Source organism: Desmodus rotundus, chromosome 11 (assembly GCF_022682495.2).
Source record: "Desmodus rotundus isolate HL8 chromosome 11, HLdesRot8A.1, whole genome shotgun sequence".
NCBI classification, from domain to species: Eukaryota; Metazoa; Chordata; class Mammalia; order Chiroptera; family Phyllostomidae; genus Desmodus; species Desmodus rotundus.
In genome coordinates this window covers 97416118-97437673 of record NC_071397.1, presented here as the reverse complement: position 1 = coordinate 97437673, position 21556 = coordinate 97416118, and the positions used below count along the sequence as shown (strand labels likewise).

At 49.9% G+C, this 21556-nt stretch overlaps 1 protein-coding gene across 3 annotated transcripts in view; it reads right to left on the bottom strand.

Moving 5' to 3' along the window:
* SYTL3 (synaptotagmin like 3) overlaps positions 1-21556 on the bottom strand; it is a 71569-nt gene that overhangs the window by 40787 nt on the left and 9226 nt on the right. For 2 of the 3 annotated variants that reach the window (XM_045188942.3, XM_045188944.3), the window contains exons 1-4: positions 20786-21099; positions 13284-13553; positions 11426-12042; positions 9474-9692 (exon numbers count right to left, since the gene is read on the bottom strand). In XM_045188942.3, coding sequence (XP_045044877.2) covers positions 9474-9692; positions 11426-11535 — 329 coding nt within the window. In that variant the 5' untranslated portion in view covers positions 11536-12042; positions 13284-13553; positions 20786-21099. Of the gene's footprint in view, positions 1-9473; positions 9693-11425; positions 12043-13283; positions 13554-20785; positions 21100-21556 lie in introns of those variants that run through there. The other variant, XM_045188943.3, reaches the window with a different exon arrangement.

The window sequence follows — 21556 nt, the reverse complement described above, 5'->3', positions numbered from 1 at the left end:
TCAACCATGCCGTGTCTCCAGAGAGACCAGGGAAGTTGGCCACCATAAACCCAGAAATGCGAATATCCGATCTACTGAGCCAACGGAAAACACGCGAAGGGGAGCTCAGGGTCTCAGCAGACGTTCCTTCTGGCCCATGAGGTCCAGCAGAAGGTCCCAACCCAGGGGAGGATTGGACAGATGAGCAGGGTGTGACGTGTCACACCTGCCATTGTTCTGTTTCTGAGGGGACCTCCTTCGTCCCCGGAAGCACAACAAGGTCTGACCGTGGGACGAGGAGGGTAGGACAGCGAAACCAACGGCAGCAACAAGGAGCCTCCCTCTGGTAAGCACACTTCACTGCCACAGTCCCCTTCCCCGTGGTGGCACCCCGTCCCAGCCACCCACACTCTCACACCCTCCAGCTCGTTACCCTGGGACCACAAACATCACAACGTGGGACAGGTCTGGGGACCGGGTGAGGCCTCACACTGGGAAAGAGACCAGAATTCAGCACCAATCAATCGGTGACCCTCTCTGCAGTCCCTGAGCTGGCCAGTCATGGGCCGCCGTTGAGAAGCAAACTCACACACAGACACACAATCATGAAAAATGAAAAATGGTGAAGGGGAGTGGAGAGAGGAAGGCGAAAACTCCTGAGGAAACCACCACCACAAATGATCACCAAGCCCTCCTCTAGCCCTGCCCCCCGAACCTAGAACAGGAGGCAGGCAAATTAAACACTAGTCGCCTCGTGCCAGTGTCTCACATAACCTCTAACCAGTCACCTCGGGCTAGCCATCTAGTGGAAACTTCTACCCACCTCGCCGAACCCCTTTTTCAAGCTGATGACTTGCAAAGTTCCAGCAGGAAGGATTTGGCCAGGAGACACATGGCCACAAACTCACAGGCCTCCCGGGCTTTTCTGTGACGAAAGAGTGGAGGGAAAGTACCTCGGTCCTAGACCGGGTGACCACCAGCACCGTGCATGGGAGGCTGTGTCCTGTGAGAACGCGGTGGGTTTGAGCTGCGTCTCCGTTAGCACTTACGCAGGAGCAGCCATTTCGAGAACAGCGACCCCTCAACACCTTTCAGTGGGGCTCCCTGTGCACACCCACCCCACACTTTAAAAGGAGGCCCTTACCGCTCTCACGTTCTAAGGTGGCTGTGCAGACCATGCCGTGGCTCTGTGCCCCTCTGGGCCCACGCAGGGGAGCCGGACTCAGCAGCCAAGGCCAGCCTTCCTTGGTTCTTCCCAGGCGAGTGTCGGAATCTGACAACAAGAGCTTCGGGGCAGTTTCCTGAGCTCAGCAAGAGGTTAATGTGCTTATATTTCTCAAGCAGAAACATGACTTGCTTCCTTAAAACTTTTCAAATCCATCAGTGTATCTTGAAAAGGGAAAAGCAGGGTGGCAGAGCAAGCAGAGGAGAGTCAGGAGACTGGATGCCCTTGGGGTCTGACCTGCCCACGAATTGCACGAGAACCCTGGAATCGTAGCCACAGCTCTGGCGTGCGTGGAAGCCCTTGGCACATGTCTGGCGGTGCCAGCTGCCATTTCCACAGCCTGGAGCTTGCGGCTGCTGCAAATGCAGCTTGAGCGAATGAGAGATACTGGTGAAAAGCACTTTGCAAAGCCGAGCACACGAATGTTCAACGGCACGATGACTGGACAACCCTTAAAGGGTTCGACCTCATTATGCTCAGCAAGCGGTGAGCCAGACTGTCCTGCTGGATGCATTTTTACTCTGCATCTGGGTTACTCGCATCTGTGGCTAAGCAGTCCACACTTTGTGCTCCAAGAAGTCAGCGTGATGTCCCTGGAGTTGCTCAGTGTATTTCCACCACTCAACGGAGAGAAGTGGGAAACCGATCTGTAAGTCAGGGTCCTTCGAGTGGCTGAAAAAGCTCAATCCCGAGGAGATGTGCTCCCCAGGCAGTGCCCTGACGGCAAAGAAGCCTCCAAAGAGCCTGGTGGCTCATAAATGAAGAAGCCGCGTGTTGTAAAACCGAGACCAACCTAACGGCTTTGCACTAGCTTGTCCAATCGCTAGGAGATTCCCAGCTAAAATGGTCCTAAGCATGCATGCCATTGAAAACTGTTTCACTTCAAATAATCTTGCATCTAAGATGGTTTTTACTTACAAAGCAAAATAGTAAGGTGTTTTTTTTTTTTTTTTTTTTTTTTGCACCAGCCCAGTTGATCTGATTGTCTGATTACAGCATCTTACAGGAAAAAGGACCGATGATTGTGATTAAACCCTTGGTAACTGGGAGAAGAGTCAGAACATTGAGATGAAGATAAGGAAACAACTTTATCACGCTGCTACCCGCCACTTCGGGCAAAACGTCGATAACTCTCCTTTACTTGGCCTCAAACAGAAGACAGATCCTCTCTGTGTCACATTCGGTGTGACAGTCACAGCCCCAAGCATGATGGAGGCCTGTGGCAAGGGCCAGGACATATATGTGGGTTGGCGGGTGAATGAGCATCCCCATGCCTGCAGGGAGAACCCTGAGAATCAAAGGGATAAGGTGGGACCCAGCCTAGGCTGAGCCCCGTAACAGTGTGCACGGAGGTCACGTGGGCGTCCTGCCCTCTAAGCGGGTGGGGCGGGCTCACCCCCTGGGGCTCCCGGCGGCACCTGTGAATGAGGGTGGTGGGCTGGGGGTGAGACAATGGCGAGGTGTGGGCGCTGTGGTGAACCGGATGCCCCAGGCATCCGGGCACTGGGATGACAAGTATTAGACGTTATGCAGGCTGAAGGAACAAGATCACGGGTTTGTGACCCTCGGTTTGTCATATCAGGTCTCTGGCCAATGACAGGAAGAAGAATTCTGCAGCCGGACAGAGCTGTACTTGCAGAGGCCTCCACAGTGAAAATCTGGTGAGAGGCTGCGTGTGCCCCTGTGGTGCCCGCAGATCTCAGAAGGGATCCCCCACCATCAAAGGGAGGCCATGAGGGAGGCAAAGGACAAGGAGTAGCTATTCTCTGTTGACAAAACTTCAACCCGGACATCTGAGGCGTCAGCCAAGAGCCTCGGACATGATGCCACAGGCAGGAGAAACTGGTCCCGAAGCCCCGGAAGCGCTTACCCAGTGCACCAGGAAAAGTTCCAGAAAGCGGTTAGTCTTCAAAGACAGATAAGACCCGCTTCTATCTCTAGGAAAAGGAGACAGAAAGACAAAGAAACCAGGCTGAAGCAAAGAACGGCAGACTGGAGTGAAGGAAACTCCTAACGAAAAGTAGAGCGAACAGCGTCAGCAACAGAAAGGGCAGGACCGGGGAGACTGGGAGGTGGGGTCAGTGAGGTTGACCGAGCAGAAACACTGCTCCAGAACACGGCAGGAAAAGGAAAAGACACTAAATGTTGAAGGACGAGATAATACAAGTGGAGGACAGAGAATGAGGCCAACCTAGGCATGAAAATGCATGTCCGGAGAAGCCAGGGCGGGAGTGATGTGAATCAGACCTGATTGGAGAAAACGGCGCGCAGTCAAGAAACAAGGCAGCCCCCACCTCACACCCACTAGTGACCACTAGAAACAGACAACAGCAAGTGTGGGCGCGGGTGTGGAGAAACTGGCACCCTTGTGTGGGGCTGGGGCACGGAAAGACAATGGTGCGGCCGCACGGGACATGGTGGGGCAGTGCGTCCGAACATCAGACACACGAGTAGCATGTGATCCAGCCATTCCTCCCCCGGGGAAACACGCAGAAGACTGATATTATGCGGGTAGCACCGTTACTCACAACAGTCAAAGGCAGAAACGACCCGAGGGCCCACCAGCAGATGGACGGATTAGAAAATGCGGTCTGTCCAGACAACCAAATGTTACTCAACCTTAGAGAAGAAGGAAATTCCGACTCGAGCTGCAGCACAGACGGACGTTAAGGACCTCATGATAAGTGAGATAAGCCGTCACAAAAGGACAAACGCTGTAAGCTTCACTTCTGTGAGGTCTCCAGCGTAGTGACAATTCATAGAGACAGGAACTAGAGGGGTGGCTGCCAGGGGCTGGGGAGGAGGGAGGAATGGGGGGCGTTTATTGGGGACGGAGTGTCTCTCTGGGAAGGTAAAAAAGTTCTGCAGACGGAGGCTAGTGCTGGCTGCGTCATAATGCGAATGTGCTTCATGCCGCTGAACTGTACACTTAAAAATGGTTAAGATGGTAACTTTTATGTCGTGTGTATTTCACCACAGTTAAAAAAATTAAACAAGCAAACCCAAGGGACAGTTAGCTCAAAGGAACTGTCTTTATTTCCTAAAACTCAATGTGGAGAGACTCATACCCAGACAGGTACTAGAAACTGTTTTTAATTACGAGGATATAGAAAAGAAACAATCTATTTCTGGTACATAAAAACCAGATGATAAATTAAAAAAATATATAGACATGAAACTAGCCCCAGAGGTCTCTGTTACATTAATTTCCAAAAGACAACGAGACCGCGTTACTACATTTTGAGGTCAGAAGGGTGGGACTCCAGATTTACTGCCCACTGAAGTCATCCAGCTCGTGGGGAAAGGCCCCCAAAGGCATCTGCAAACACGCAAGCCTGGGACACACACCGCCCATATGCTCTTCTGGGGGAAAAACCTTAAATCAAGATGAAGAAGCTGCAACCTGGGAATCACTGTCTCAAAAGGTTGGTGATAAGCCCTTGGATCAGTTCAGATATAGGGTTGGTTTAATACTTGTTGTGAATATAATTATAAAACCATGTAGGTGACAAAAATAAATATTGGAGGAGACTGCCTAAAAGGAAAAGTAATGTAAAAGAATATAGATATTTTAAAATGATTGGCGAATGAATAAAATTGTTTATAAAACCTTTCGGTCTCTGAATTTGCCTACTCTAGGTACCTCGGGCAAATGGAATAATACAGTATTTTTCCTTCTGTGGACGGCTTATTTCACTTAGCATGAGGCTCGCAAGGCTCCTCCATGTTCCAGCATGTGTCAGATCTCATTCTTTCCTATGGCTGCACGATATCCTGCCCTGTTTATACACCACGTTTTGTTGGCCCATTCATCTGCTGGGAGACGCTGGGCTGCTTACACTCTGTGACTGTCGTGAATAATGCTGCCAGGAGCCTTGGCTGATGGGTCGCAGCACAGTTTGAAAGCTATGACACTGTCCAAACCAACATTAATGTCTTCACGTTGCTTTCTTCAGGTGGGAGAAGCTTCAGTAAGACACTGGCTCTTAGGGCCGCTCAGCATTTATTACAAGATTCAAACACTCATTCCCTAAACAGAACTCGACATCAACTCAGATGCCCCAACCACATAAAATCATGTGTAATGCACCTCCTGCCCTTTTTCTAAGCATTGAGGTAACAGACTTACCACCCTTCGCTTGCAGGGCCTGATAACTCATCAAATTAAATTAAGTGGTAGCAGTTCCACTGTTAGCGAGTTTTCACAGTTTTAAAAGGGAGAAGGAACAACTGCTTCTTATCGGTGGACTTCATTTCCTTAAATTACCAAAGTACTGTTTATATGAGTAGCAAAGTTCATGGCAGAATTAGGCAGACTTATTACTTTCCTTTTAAGAAGCAGTTTTATTCATTTCCTTTTTTTAAAAAAAAAATCATTATGTATTGCTCTGCAGCAATAATTCAAATTCTAACCTGAGAAGTAAGAACGTGGCCATAATGCCAAGGTCAGCATCAGTTTGGAACTGAACAACTCAAGTTTTTCTTCAGTGGTACCAGACATAGTACAGCAGAGAAAATGTGAGCAGTCCAAGAAATAACCCAGAAATCGACCATACCACCTGCCGTAGTTTGAGACTCTAAGTGTAAAACCTCTGTTCTAATTATTTTACAAGCAGTAAAATGTTCCTAATAAAACAGAGAAAGCATACCCATGAGAATCTGAAGCTGAAAAATAAATGATTTCTTGTGGTCAAAGCCAACGACAAAGCAAGAGAACAGTCACTTTTTGAAGGAAAAAGTCCCAGGCAACTGTAATTCCTCAGCAATCCATACGGACTTTGATGTTACTGCCTAGTGTATGATTTTGAAGGGGGAAAAAATCAATGTAAACCTAAGTCGTTAACTTCAATCTTTGTTTTAAATTAAGCTACAATAAAATCAACCAAATATAAAGCTTTGGGACCTCCTTGACATTTCAACATAGTTGTTAATTGGGGCCATTTCACTGCAGAAATTATCAATAAATTCTAATGGGGAAAGTGAACCAAGAAGCGAGAGTAAGTTGACGTTTCTGTCTCTCTTCTCTCCTCCTTCTCCCAAATCACCCTCTTCCGACGGCTCCCACTAAGGTCGCCACACAGCCCTCAGTACTGGAAACAGTTTCCAACCAGCTTTCTTCTTCCAAGTCCTTTCCACTTGTGTTGGTTTTCCATTCTCTCTGATGCCTCTCCTTTACTTTTAATTGTTTCTTTTAGTTTTTCTGATGCTCTACGAGCAGGTTAAGCATAAAAAACTAGTCCTCAGAACCGTTTTTGACCTTTCCCTCCCTTTCATCCCCCATAACTAAGCTCCACCACCCCTCCATTGAACTGTCACATTTGCCGTCTGTACCACCACCAGCCTCATCACCTCGTGCCTGGGTTCACTACAAGGAGGTTCACAACTGCCCCCGTGGCTGGTTACCTTGTATTTTTCCTACTGAGTCCGCCCTGCCCCACAGCCAGCGTCTGTGTGGTTTTCTTCCGGCAAAATGCACATGTCCCAGATCCAGACCCTTCTGAGTGACTCTGGAGAATCTGCACTCGTGGGGGAGTCTCCCAGCAGACAGGAGGGGGGCTCAGGGCAAGAGGGGGTGGGGCTCTGAGGGCCTGGGTTCTAGTCTCACTAAGTTCATGGCCGTGGGCTAACAGTCTGGTATCTCCAACCCTCCATACCCTCATCTATAAAATGAGGATAATAGCAGTGGCTGCCCCGTGAGACTATTTGAAGATCTAAATAAGACATTCGGTATAAAGAAATGCTTAGCCCAGCACCTTGCATGTGGTGAGTGGTCACCACTCATTCCCACGTCGCTTCCTCTCCCTGACAGTGTCCGACCCCATCTCTAACCCTGACACTCTTCCAGGAACGCCCCAACTGCGGACGTTCTGCGAAGCCACCTTGAAAACTCCGCTCTGGAGGCAGAACACTCAGCTGACTCCTGGCACGCCACACAAGACCCACCCACACAAGCCTTATGCTGTCTTGCAGCAACCTGTCTATTGGATTTGCTTTTATTTATTTTCTTAATTGCTAGCCGAGAGCTTCCCCCTTCCTGGCTTTAGGACCCTGTTTCCCTTGTCCTGTCCCCACACAGATCCACTTGTGCGGGGGGGGACAAGTCTCAGGCTGAGGGAGAAGCAGGTGGAGGAAAAGGATTGGGCTCAAAGCCCTTCTCCAGGTCCCAGTTCAGCTACGAATGTCAAATACTCTAAAGTTTCCCCCTAAAATAGGACACAGCCCAGAGTGGGCCAACCAGAGCGAGGCTGGAGGGCTTTGAAGAAAGCAAGCAAAGAGTGGAGGGGGGGCCGGCTGTCAGCAATGATTTAGCAGTCCCATACTGTGCCCCATGCGGGCACCCACAGGGTTAGGCAATCGTCTTGGGTATTTCAAAAAACATCCTTATTTCAAAATGAGGAAGCTGGGGTTATAGAAGCCACACTGGGTGTGCTCGGAGGGTAAAGTTTCAATGCCCAGGGTGCGACACCTCTCGGGCAGAGATTTCCACATGGCTGGCATCCTCGGAGACTGGCTGAGCCCAGTTCTCCTGTTTTGATTTTTTGCTTATAGTTTAATTATTAGGAGGAAAAAATGCTGAAGAATTTAATGTCTTACCAAGCAATGTTTATCACTACACTTCAAATACATGTGGTTGATTAAACCGAAGGAAGATCTTAAGATCTGGTTTTTGTCTATCCTTACCCGAAGACACGATTATTGATTTTTAGAAAGACAGGAAGGGAAGGAGAGAGAGAGGGAGAGAAATATCGATGGGTTGCTTCTCACACATGCCCCAACTGGGGACCAAACCAGCAAACCAGGTAAGTGCCCTGAATGGGAATTGAACCTGCGACCTTCCAGTTTATAGGAAGATGCTTCAACCAACAAAGCCACAGGGCCTGGGGAATCTTAAGATCTTCGGAGAGATTATTTGGAATGGTCACCTACCCTCTCAAGATCCTGGACCTGCACGAGGACAAGGGTGGCCAGGGCCCGTCTCAGTAACTCCTTGCTTTTTCCTCTCAAGCTGGGTGAAGCCTAAGAGCACGGGCTTCCACAAACCAAAGACCCCTGAGATGCACGGAGGGGGTTCTGATGGGAGTGGCGTACCTTTGCAGGCCGCCTGAGAAATGGGAGGTGTGCGACTCAGGACGGAAGAAATCTGGCTGGACAACTTCACTTTTCTCTGGGGGAGCGATCGCAACGATCAGGCCAGGCAAAGGGACTGGAAATTTTAGGAGATTAGTGTCCTGGTCCACAATCACCATAATCCTCCCAAGTGAGAGGGAGAAGAAACCCAGCCTCGACGCACACCCCGTGAGCACCTCTGCCGGCCTCGGCCGCCTCTGCAGCCATACTGAGATGCCCTTCCCAGACTTCAGGGCTCTGACTGCACTTGGAGATTAGCAGCAGGTGACTGCTGCTCACATCCCCTGGGTCCCGCGAAGCCTGGGGCACGCTGTCCCCAGCAACCAGAAACACATTCCCATGGATGTTCGAGGACTGATGACCAACCTGTGCTTGCTTTGAACAGAGGGAGCCCAAGCCCAACGTGGGTAGTTCATTTTCCATTTTCAAAATGGGTAGTTCAAAAATACCAATTCTGCCCCAGCTGCTATAGCTCAGTGGATTGAGCTCCAGCCTGCGAACCAGAGTCACGTGTTCAATTCCCAGTCAGGGCACATGTCTGAGTTGCCAGCCAGGTACCCAGTAGGGCGTGCGTGAGAGGCAACCACACATTGATGTTTTTCTCCCTCTCTTTCTCCCTCTCTTCCCCTCTCTCTAAAAACAAATAAAATGTTTTAAAAGAAACAATTCCATGTTAAAATTGTTTAAAAAAAATCACAACACCAAAAGATTAAAATAAATGTAGGTTCAGTCTATCACTAACAGGAAGCGTACCCAGTTCTTCATTTGGGGGCCCAGTGAAGGCTCGCTGGCTTCCATCCAACAGGCCTTATCGAAGACCTACAGGGTCACGATACCGCCCCCTGCTACCCCTTCTCCTAGAAGAGATACTTGAAACTCTAAGAAAACTAAGGTACCTCCTCAAAAACCCAAACGAATATTAGCTCCCGGTGAGCCCATGCTTAGCCCTCACAAACAAACTTTGGTAAATTAAAAAAAAAAAAACAAAACGAAACACCTTTTTTATATAATAAAATTGATTTTTGAATTACAGCGACCTCCAAGTCTCCAGAGGGAACTCTGTGGCAGGCCCTCTGTAAACATGTACCTGCTGGGCTGGAGGTCGCCCCGAACCACCTGCGAGGCGTCCCGCCATCCTCACCTGCCCTCGTAGCACACGGTGCACCTCCAGACGCAGGTCCCACTCAGGAACACGCGGCACTCGGAGCACACGCGGTGGCTGCAGCCCTGGCACACGGCCCCGCGGTTCAGCAGCAGCCCCAGCACTCGCCTGCAGCGGGCGCACGACTTCTCTCCGTACTCTGGGCCCGGGCTCTTCGCGCCCTTCCACCGGAGTTGCTGCAGGCGTGTCTTCAGTTTCCTGGGGCCCAGAGAGTTCAATAAGAGCAGACTGAGCGGAAGGACAGACGCCAGACCCCTCCTCCATGGCCGGGGCCCCCGCGGTTCCTCAAGGGTAAGAGAGAAGAGGCTTTGGCACCCAACCCCCTTCTTCCCCTCCAACCCCCCGGGCTCCACCTTGGCTGGACAAGAGGCTCAGAGGTTTTCTCAACTGTGGAACAGAGAACACCTTGCCTCCCAGGCTGCTGTGAGGATTGAAAGGCAAAGCATAAACAGGAGGCCTGGCCCAGAGGAGTCAGCTGCTAACTTGTTCTAGGTTCTTCCCTTCATGCCCGAAGGGTACTACAATGGGAAGCAAGAACAGTGATAGAAGAGAGGGAAGAAACACGCAGAAAACGACATTCATTCTCATACGCGAGGTGTGGAAAGATGCACACACACACAGCGTACGTGCCTGCTACTGCCGTCAGTGACCTAATAAAATTATTTCACTGCTGCTTTGCTCTGCTGTCTTCTTATGGGTGCTCCAGCCCCCATGCCCCAGATAACAGCTCCAGTGCAAAGGGGCCCCCGAGATGCACCACTGACCAGGACACTGAAATATCTCTGCTATCTACTTTTAGAAAAGAGAAGCCAATTCCAAGAAGCAAGCTTACATCCAACTTTCGGGACTGGCCCCAGAATCAGTCCCCTCAGGGACAAAGCATCCTCACCACAGCTTCCACATTCTTTGTTGACATCCAAAATGAGGTGGTTTCTAAGTCACCGAAAGATCTTTAATCATCAAAGAACCCCCCCCCCCCCCCCCCCCGTGGTCAGTGTGCTCTCTTTCTCTGAGGAAGAGAGTGTCAGCACAGTTAGAAAGTTTGGGGACAAAGGGTGAGGGTAGCCCCGGCTGACCAGGACATTGCCCAGTCCTCAAGCACTTGGTTGTCCAAAGCTTTGTTTTACAGGTGCAGTTTTCTTAGCAGACTCTGAAAGAGTTCTGCCCTTGCAAACAAACTGACCCCCAAAGCCCGCTGCGTTGCTTCTCTTCTAGACCCCACGTCCTCCATGAACACAGACAGACAAAGCCACAGCAGCTGTTCAATCTCCTGAGTCTGTTTCGAGATGGATGACAGCTGACAGTGGACAGTGTTTGGGTACTGCCCAGCCCTGCTTTATTAAACGCTAACGGATGCCCCACAGCCTGTGTGGCTTGGAGACAGATGAGCAAAGTCACTCCCTATTGACAAACCAGCCCAAACAGGCCCAGCAGGTTCCTGCCTTATCCTCCGCTTTCCTCACAGCCAACCTGGAAGCCCAAGCGAGCAAGAGAGAGAGAGAGAGAGAGAGACAAAGAAATGGATTCCAACAGATTTGCTGTTTCTAAGCTGCTTTTTTGCTTCTCTTTGTGCCTTCAGGTATCACCAAAGATAATGTAGGAAACCCTGAACTGGAGGGCTTGCCCCGGAAACGGGTGCAGGAAGCCTGGCAGCGTCCCCAGAGTCACTCATGCCAAGTGGGCAAATTCATCACAAAAAAGACACCATTTTAAGTGAAGAGTGAAAGCAGCCTCCCGTGTCCCTTCCCATCTGGGAAGCAGAGCTGGACAGTGAAGGTAATCCCCACCCACCACCTGTCACTGGGATGCTTACAGAGCAGGGGCTGAGGAATCAGCAAGGAGTCACAGAACAAGTTCAAGTTCCTAGAAGCATGCTCCTAGCAGAAAAAGCCATAAGCCCACAGGATTCCCCCATTCGAGGGACGGCATACCGTATCCTCTCCTCCTCCATGTTTTGAACCGCCCGGTCCCGGTACAGGACCGGGAGAATCACCTCCCATTCTGATTCCTGGAAGGAGCTCAGGTTGGCTTCTTGGGCCATTTCCCTCTTGTTTCTGAGACCCAAGGTGAGGTTTCACTCCACGAGCGAGCGCCGGTCCTGTGGATGAGCTCGGAGTCCAGCAGCAACCGTGCGTTCTTAGAAGCACTCCGCTCCTATTTCATCGGCAACTGTGTGGCCTGTGGCTCTTCTGTCCCTTTTTGAACGGTGTCACAGTACTCAGGAGAGAAAGCCCCAGAAGGCCCTCCGTCCCACTGTCAGAGGCTCCAAGAGCCTCCAGCCGCCTGGGGGTTGGTTTCACCAGGTCTGGCCCCAGCCTCTGACATCCGCCTGAACAAAAGCGTATCTTCTTCTGAGGCTGTGCCGGAGATTGCTCTAAGTGATGTGTGGGTCCAAACAGATCACGCTGCGCAGCAGAAGTGACCCCCAGTCTGAGGAAACCGAGGAACAGCAACGGGGAGAGTACCAGTGACTCACAGAAGCTAATCTTCCCCTTCAGACATTTTTAGGGCCCCAGGGTGACAACAGACAGCCCAGCCAGCTCAAAGCCTGTAGAAAAGACAATAAAAACAGCGTCTGTTTTCCTGGCCCGAGAGTTGCTGCAGCGTTATTTCAGAAAAGACAGAACGTTCTCCCCAGACAGACATCTGCATTTTCTGCCATGGTGACATAATAAGATTTTAAATTTTATTAAATTGGTCTTCTCATGTTTCTAAAAGCCTCAATTCCCGAACTTGAATTTTCCTACTCTGAAGTCTGCGTCTCCAGCGATTAGAGATGGAAAGGTCTGTGTTTAATGTGCATCCTCTAACTGAAAACACGTCAGCAGAGCCAGCCCTCAACTGCTAGCTACTACCTTCACAATTAGCTCCGAAACCCCCCAAAATGTGACCGGTTAGCAAGGTCTGAAGGGACGTCAGGCTGCCCGTGCATGGGGCCTTCTTTCTATTTAGTGCTAGTTGAAAGCTTTGCCTACATTTTTCCTACTTTTTTCCCCCAATCAGTAACGTTTGGGCGGCCACCACCTTCAGTCTGTTCCTCCCCCAACCCAGGAGGTGGCTGTGAATTGATAAAACTTTGGGTAGATGCAGAATAATGGCATGCAGAGATTGTAGCCAATGGAATCAATATACTTTCTAGAATGCCATTTTGTTATCAAATTGACATGAATTCCTTAGTCCTAAGACTTCCTTTTATTGCTCAAGAAGCTAAACTCCTTTTGTTGAGCTTCAAAAAAAGCCCACACTACACTGATGTGTGGTCCATAGCAAATCGGTGAGTGAGAGGTTAATGAAGTCTGAAGGGATCGTCCTCTTTGAGCAGTGATTCTTAACCTGGTTTTGCTAATCTTTGTATGGAAAGATGGATAACCTTGTGTATTTAAATGCATAAAACAAAACACATTGAGTTACAAAGAGAATCAATTATACGGAAATATTTTTAAAAATTATACTACAGTCATGTATGTGTTCGTTCTCGCCGGAAATGAGAGCCAGCAGCCATCTGACTACTGTAATTTCAAAGCGCTAAGGACTATAAACAGTGCTTCGAGATGCCTGTAATGTTCCACGGGGCATGAGAATATCGGATCTCTGTCGGCAACAGTCACAAGTCCTGCTAGTTCCCTGTGGTTCGATGCCTTTCATCACTGAAGGAAATGCTAAATGTTAGAGGTCAATAAAGGGGTTATTTTTTTTCCCATCTAAGTTCATGGACTTAGAGGCTGAGGGAAGGACCCCTCTGGTTGTCGGCGTCTCTATTGTAAGAGAAAGTTAAAATCCATCACTCACCCAAGGGCGGAGGTTGCCTGAGGAACAGGAAGTCCCTGAGCTCGGAGTAGGGCTGCTCTTGGCCTCGGGTCTTCTGAAAGTTCTCACATGTGTCTGTTCTGAAAAGTAGGTGCTGGGAAAACGACAAAGTGACAAGGACTTTGGGCTCTACCTCAGCACGGCTGGTAACACACTGTGCCACCAGGGGCAAAGCCTCGTCCTTCCTCAGTCCCCAGTTTCTGGATGGACAGATGGCACTCGCAGATCTTGGTTCCCCGAGGTTCTGAGTCCCTGGAAAGAGGAAAGCCACGTGAACCGGCGTGCAGTCAGGGGCAGAGTGGCGAGGCGCCCATCAGCCATCACGCCGCCAATGTGCAGTCTATTTCTTCTCTACTTGCCCTCGACTCTCCTTGCTGTCTTCTCATCTCTACTCTATGAACCATGCCAATGGACCGAGAATTACCCGGTTTGTTCCCCAGTTTTCTGATTCTCAAGTACTTTATTTTATTTTTTTAATTGTTTTAAGATTTTATTTATTTATTTTTAGAGAGACGGAAGGGAGGGAGAGAGAGGGAGAGAAACATCAATGTGTGGTTGTCTCTCATGTGCCCCTTACTGGGGACATGACCTGCAACCCAGGCATGAGCCCTGACTAGGAATTGAACTGGTGACCTTTGAGTTCACAGGCTGGCACTGAGCCACACCAGCCAGGGCTGATTCTCAAGTATTTTAAATGAAGATTTTTGCATTGGGCTCAACACAGGTGATTTGCGCACCAAGCTTCTGCTCACTTGGCTTTTGTGCTACACAGTCCAGCTCCGGGCTTCGTGACTCCGCCAGGCAGGACCGACGCTGTAGAGGGCTGGGCGTGACGACCAAGCACACTCACTGGGGAATCCCGGAGCACTCACGTGCTCACCCATTCAGGTGGCTACTACGTCTTACCCAGCTCAGAAGCTCAGGATTCAATTACCATCCAAAAACGTGACTCCTACTCTGCCAAATCCATGCCTGTGGGCCTGAGTGCCCCTTTCACGGACTAGTGGGAACTCATCCTTCCCTTAGTGGCCACTCACTGCTACTCACAGACAAGGGAAACTCAGTCCACTTCCAGACCCATCCGTCCGTTCATTCACTCAGTAACTGTTAAGCACCTTTCAAGTGCCAGGCGCTGCTCAGGGGCTTAGGGCGCGTGACTGGTGAGGTACACCCAACCCCCCTTCTAACAAGAATACGATGCAGCTTACAATAAAAGCGCATAGAAGCTCAATTAAAATAAAGTCGGAGGAACACCAGCAGCCAGAGTGAAAAGCCACTGTACCTGAGTGTTAGCTGACCTGCCTAGTAACCAAAGCAAAACAGAACGAAACGAAATGGTCAAAGCGGTGTCTACAGTCCCGACAAACTGAAAGAAAACAAGAGCAAGGCTCTCGGGGTGAGAAACGCGGAGACCGAGAATCCAGTGCGCTCTGCGTGTAAACGGCTGACGACTTCGCTGCCTGCCAGTACGGTTTACCTAGACGCGTAGCTGTTACAGTCTCGTAATGTACTCTCCTTTTGTCCCCCCCTTTATCACAGCGATGCCTTTATTATCATCATTAGTGCTGACAGGTTATATTATATCCTACATCTAGCCTATCCTTCCAGTGAAAGGTGACCTACCAACTTTTCCTATAAAGACAGAACCTTCGCTCTCATGATGTATGAGCCACTAAATTAGAGGGTCCGATCATTTCTGAGGTCGCACACAATACATGGCCCTTGTTTGTTCTTCGACAGACCACCGGGTTGGTAGGGAATTGAGGCAGGTGGATGGAGGGTTGGCTGCTGTTGTTTTAGGTTGTGTTTTCGGTTGTGTTTTCGGTTGTGTTTAACACTAGGCTTCCCTGTGAGTGTGGTCGCTCGTGGAATCCCTGGTCTGGTTTCCAGGTTATAGCTAAGGGCTCAGAGTTGTTCTTTCACTAGAAATAATCTCAATAATTTCAGCCACATCTTTCAATCCTGCCGCGCAGAGCGGGGAGCAATTGTCACACCTGATCCGGATAGACTGCTGACTTAGAGATTCTCCTCTGTGATCCGTCTTCCAAATTGCTCAAGAACGAGTCCCTGAACCCATTCTTCCCTCATAGTCTATTTACCCAAGACAAGGTGCCCCTGATCCATGGCAATAATTTACCTTGTGTAATTTTTAAAAAATATTTTATTCATTTATTTTTAGAGTAAGGGGAAGGGAGGGAGAAAGAGAGGGAGAGAAACATTAATGTGTGGTTGCCTCTCATGCACCCCCTAGCGGGGACCTGGCCTGCAACCCAGGCATGTGCCCTGATTGGGAATCAAACCTGTGACCCTCTGGTTTGCAGGCTGGTGCTCAATCCACTGAACCACACCAGCCAGGACTACTTTTTGTAATTTTTAAAAAGTTGTATTGTTGTTTAGTGAACTTCTTAGTTCATGCGGGGTTCTAGGGCTGCAAATGGAGTCAGTTAAGAAGCAGGTAGGCCTGTGGTAAATGCCAGGACAGCGAGAGAGCATTCCATTCACCTCCGGGCATCAGCAGGGTAAGGTGACCTTCACATGTTTCATGTCTGGTCACCTATGCTAGCTGGACATTAGAAACCACGCTGAATTGTTCTTATAGTCTTCAAAACATGGGCAAAACAAATACCCTTCTCTCTTGGATGCTTTCGATTTTTATGATGTTTTGGAGTTGGAGATGGCCGTAGTGCGAGAATTCTACGAACCTGATCAACGAGAGCAGGTGCAGTCCCTGCGCCGTGCCACATCGCACTGTCCAGGATGACAGCGAGGAGTGCAGATGGCATCTGAAGCGCTCACAAAGTGGTGACGGGGACAGCTGGCAGGGTTCACAGCTGGCTGTATCCAGTAGCCAGCACTCGGCCATAGGCAACTGGGGGAGCAGGAGTGATGGGACCGACGGACAGGGGTCCCAGGGACACTCGACTCAGGACAGGACAGGGCAGGAAAAGTCACCTTTTTGTGGCAAAGGTGACTCCGCTGAGCCTGGGAGGAGCAGACTGGGTCTGAGGAATGGGAAGGAGGCCGGAATGTATCTAGGGTGAGGGACAGTATACTTTACAATGTGGAGGCAGGAACACATCATCCTTCCTCCGGTACAGGGCCCAGGTTCTCCAGAGCCCAGAAACAAGCCCTGAAATGTGACCATGGCATCGACGGCTCTCCCTGACCTGTCTCTGACTCCTCCGTGCTCAGATCCCACAAAGCATCCAACGCTCCCGTGTTGAATGCATTAGAAACTGTTCTGAGAACACATCGTGCCCTTTTCCTTTTCCTCCCGTCTGCTCCTGTTCCTCCTCCTGCCTGTCTGGAAACCCCGTTTGCTGGGAGGCGAGAGGGGCGGTCGGGGAACAGGGTTTGGAGCCCAGCTGTCAGGCTGTGCAGTCCCACTCTGCCCCGTGCTGACGACGGAGATGCTGGCCCCTGACTTCAGCCCTGGAATAACTTCCTTCTCTATAAAGGAGAGAGAATTGCACGCCCACTTCTTAGAGCTGTTGTGAGGATTAACCGTGTTGATACACATAGCGCACTTCGGTCAGAGCGGCCAGCGGACAATAAGCCGTCGGTAACGCATTGAGAACGGATTGGCAGCTGTCAGAGTGTGGGTGTGGGTGAAATGGGCAAAGGGGGTAAAAATATAAATTTGCAGTTATAATATAAATAGGTTATGGGGATGTAATGTACAGCCTGACAACCACAATTAAAAATACTCTATTATGTATTTGAAGTTTGCAAAGAGAGTAGATCTTAAAGTTCTCACCACAAGAAAAAAATTCTATAACTCTGAGGAAAATTAACTAGACTTACTGTTGTGTCCTAATAAAATAGTGAACTAATAAAATAGGTCATTATTGTTAGTCATAGTATCATCATTAGGATTGCTCTCTTTCAAGGCCCAGATTAATTGTTACCTAATTCAGGAACTTTCTCTTCACTTCCCATCAAAATCCCTTGCCCCTTCACTATAACTCCTTCTACTTTGCATATTTCTCTATTGCTGCCCTCACTTCATTCCGTCTTGTATTCAAGTGGCGACCTCGGGTCTCAGGGATCCCTCAGCACCCAGCACGTAGGTGCTGAAGGTCTGGCTTGGGCTGGGAAACCCGGTGACCACGGTGACAGGCGGGTTAGCTGGCCAAAGCAGGACGTGCGGATTCAAGCAGACGAGGAAGTAAGGACTGTCAGGTGAGCGAGCGAGCACTCGTGTCCAAGGCTTCTGCCTCCAGAAATCTGACAGCACAGGAAAAGTGGAGGCTTGCCGAAGCACAGAAGCACAGAAGCATTTTCACGATCTCGTGCAGGAATTCACAGTCTCATAGCTGAATAACACAGCCTCCTGGATGCACTCTTCTGTGACTGTCTCCCGCACCCGAGCGCTGGGGTTGGGCTCTGTCCTCCCCCCCACCTCCCTCTTCTACCTTCGCATTAGAGCATCCCACCCAGTAGTCTAAGCTGAGTTAACAGTGAAAACGTAAGTGACGCCTACACCATAGCACCACTCGGAAGGAGAAAGCCTCCCACAGCCACGTAGAGACACTCCACACCAAACTGTCCCATCTCCACATGTCATGGCTCTGGGATCAAACACCGCTTCCAGAATCATCTAGGGACAGCTGGAGCAACAGCTAGAACAGAGCAGGCAGGACTTGGAAGTACAGGGTCCGACAGAGGGAACGCCACTGAGTGGGGTTGGCGGGGGACGTGCGTGTCTCACACGAGACGAACAGCAGTTTGAATGTTTCACCTAAAATGTCACATGGTGTGCTTGAGTGTGATGTTATGTTACAGAATGACATACTTATGAATTTGTAATAACAGAGTTTTATGTAAGAAACAGGGGCGTTATTTGTGCCGGACCCTGTAGTCTCCTCGTTGCTCCGTCTTTCCCTTCAGGAAGGCCCCCAGCAGGAAGCCAGGTCGTGTGTCTGGGATTGATAGGCACGCAGGCAGCAGGGTGGGGGCTGCCCTTCTAAACCCAGCATGAACTTCCCTGCACGCTCTCCCATGCTGTCTGCACGCAGACACATTGGACCCAGGGGAACTTGGGCCTCCGAGCAAACCCCGTGTGATTCAGTGTTCAGTGCATCGTTTCAACGGCCCGAGTGCCTGGGCCTGCTCTGGGCCGAGCCCGTGGCAGGTGTTGAGGATCCAAAACAAGACCAGTCTCTGCATTCAGGAAGCTCGCGTTCCAGCCAGAAAATGAATGACAACTTGGTAGAGAGAGCAGAAAAACCCCACGGCTCCACAGAGAGGACCAGTGCTCAGGGGAAGGCTTCCTTCTCTCCAGAGGCGCCCACAGAAGTGGCCGGGGGTCTGGGCAGGCGCCCCAGGGGAGGAACGGGTGGGACCACCTTGCCAGGGGAGCCAAATATCCCATCACCTGCTGCATTTTGAAACCACGTGCTTTCCTCCCTCAACCTAAGAGTGAGGCACGCCTGTGGCTTTTGGACCCGACGAGGGGGGAGTGCCAGAACTGCAGAGGGAGGGTGAAGAAGGGACGGGAAGTGAACGTGTGACCGGCAGGCTGCAGTCTCCCTCCGTTTCTCCCAGGGATCCGTCACCTCTGAGCAGGAGATCAGAAGAAAGAGAGCCTCCCCTCCCATGGTGGAGGGAAGTGAGACTGTGATGGGCGGGAAGGTGGCAGGTGGCTGCGGCTGCCTGTGTGTGAACAGGCCCGTCATCGCAGCCCGGGCTGCACGGGAAGCTACAGACGGCCCTCAAAGCCTGGAAGCCACAGCCTTGCAACCGCTCCCAGCACTGGTCACCTCAGGGCGGCCGTCCCCGCCCCCGTGGGCCTCACCACAGCCGTTTCCCTGAGCAGCTGCCGTTCAGAACACAGCCTCACACACGGAGTGGGGGTGAGGGGTTGGCGCAGGGGACATCCAGTGGCTACAGCGGCCTTATAGCACTGCTGCAAATGTCGAAGGAAGGGGAGGCGTGAAGACCAGCTTTCTGAGCCTGAAGTTTTGGCCCACCTGGGCTCTGACTCAAGGGCTCGACAGATACACTTTGGCGAAGGTGAGATGACACGCACGCATGTCCATCGCGAAGTCGGACCCCCGATGGAGATGCATGCTTGTGAGTTCCTTTCCTCCCTCGTTACTTCACCTGAGGGGGGCATCTGAAGGCCAGCGAGCTCAGGCCTTGCACCCCTCCCCCGCACGGCACCAGCCAAGGCCCGGTACCTAGGTCCGATTCGTGTTCTGAGAGGATTCTGCACACGCTCTGCCAGCTTTGGGTCCCTCAAACTCAGCCCACTATCCGTGAAGCTGCACGCATGCGGGTTAGAGCTAGAAAGCGTGACACTGCCCGAGATGGGAGAACGTGAGCAGACATTTCATCCTGCAAACTCCCTGCAGATTCACTGCGGGTTCTATCAATACTCACTCCTCCCCAGTCAGGCAGCTATCCTGCCACCAAACCAAATCAAACCAAACCAAACCAAACAACCCCAAAACTCTAGTTTTAGAATAAAACACTATCATTGAAATAAAACATTGCCATAGAAGTCCATGATGTTCGTGGCTTAACCTTGACATCTTCTTATGGAAGGCTAAAGAAATGAGAAGTAATATATTGCTACAGGTACTGCTGATGATGGTCATTCTTTTTTAGTACCAGCCGCTATGGTTTACTTTAGTGCTTCCTCTGGGCCAGACCGTGTGGCAGGTGCTCTGCGTACATTGCCTCGATCCTCATTTCAACATACAACATTATGGAGGAAGTACACCCATTTAACAGATGAGAAAAGAAAGGCTTGGAGAGATCAAGTAATTTACCTGAAGTCACATTCTAATCTGGGTCTGCTTAACTCCAAAGCTGTATGCTTTGTTTAGGCAGAGAAGTTAAGAAGTTAGAATCTCACACTACCTTGACTGAATAATTTTTTCTACACCAATTCTAACTTAATAGACCCTTAACAGCTGCTGTGCCTTTTCCTCTCATAATCCCTCCTCTTGCCAAGAAATTTGTTTGGGTGTTAAGGAAGCTTAATTGAAAGAAATTTAAATTAGACACCAGCTAATTTAATTTTTCATTTTAAAATTATATTTCTGTTTCTTCTCCAAATGGACGATTATGGGCAATCAAAGCCAACTGGATTTATGCAGTAGAGTCAGAGCGGAACAGCAATAAACTATTCATACAAAACCTTACAAGCCAAGGAAGAAGCTGAACATCCTATGTCACCTCCTTAAAGAAATGCACACCATAGAGCTTTTGGATAGTATTTTTTGTTTTGTTTTGGTTTGTTTGTTTTTAACTAACTGTCAAGTACCTCCTCCATTTCATTTAAATCATTATTACCCTGAATTTTTAAATGTATGCTATTCAATAAAAATATGTTATCCTTTGTCTAATTTACCACTGTTTCTGTTTCCCACCTTTTAAAGTCACCAGTCTAAGAAAAGTTCCCAGAACTGTAATCTCCACCCACCCCACCCCCAAAACAACCTGCCTGAACGGCTTATACTGGATGCCCAGCCTACCTTTGAATCAGCTTCACTGGGGAGAGACCAGGACAGTCTGTTCTGAAGAGAAGGAAGTCAATTTTTCTTTGTTTTAGAACTACTGACGTATTTCTCTTTCCTTCCTGTTGGGCACGAGGCTGGCCCTGAGTGCCTCTGTGGCTGCCCCCCATCACCAAGGACCCCGAGAACAAAGGCCCCCCCCAAAACCACATGCAGGAGCTCTCACACACCGACAGCTCACATTTCTCATGAGAGTTAAGACCAAGCTGCGGCTGCTGAAGTTGCTACTGAAATGTTTCACCCCCATTGAGAAAACCCCCCACAGACGGCAGAGGCTCCAAACATTCAAATGTTAACACACTTGAAGGAGTTTCACAGTAACCTCTGGTGTGAATGACTGACCACATCTCAAACGACAGCTGCCAACTCAGCAATCACTTTAGAACAGGACTGGCGTGGACTTTGGGGGCTAAATGTCGCCGAAGTTCAGTACACACACAGAACGTGATACGAGTCACCAGCACAGCTTGGTATCGTTTCCCAACCTGAACACACTTCCGTCAAGACACCGAACTTCATCAGCATCCCGGAAGTTCTCACTGGAGGATCAGATTTTATTGTGTGACCATCAGAAAAAAATCCATCTGTTGTACTATTGATGGGCGTTGGTGTGACTCATCATTTTTGGCTGTAATGAACAGCGTGGCTGCGAACATTCCCCCGTAGTCTCTTGGGTGAATATTCGTACGTGCTTCTGTCAGTGATGTGCCTAGGAGCGGAGCTCCTGTG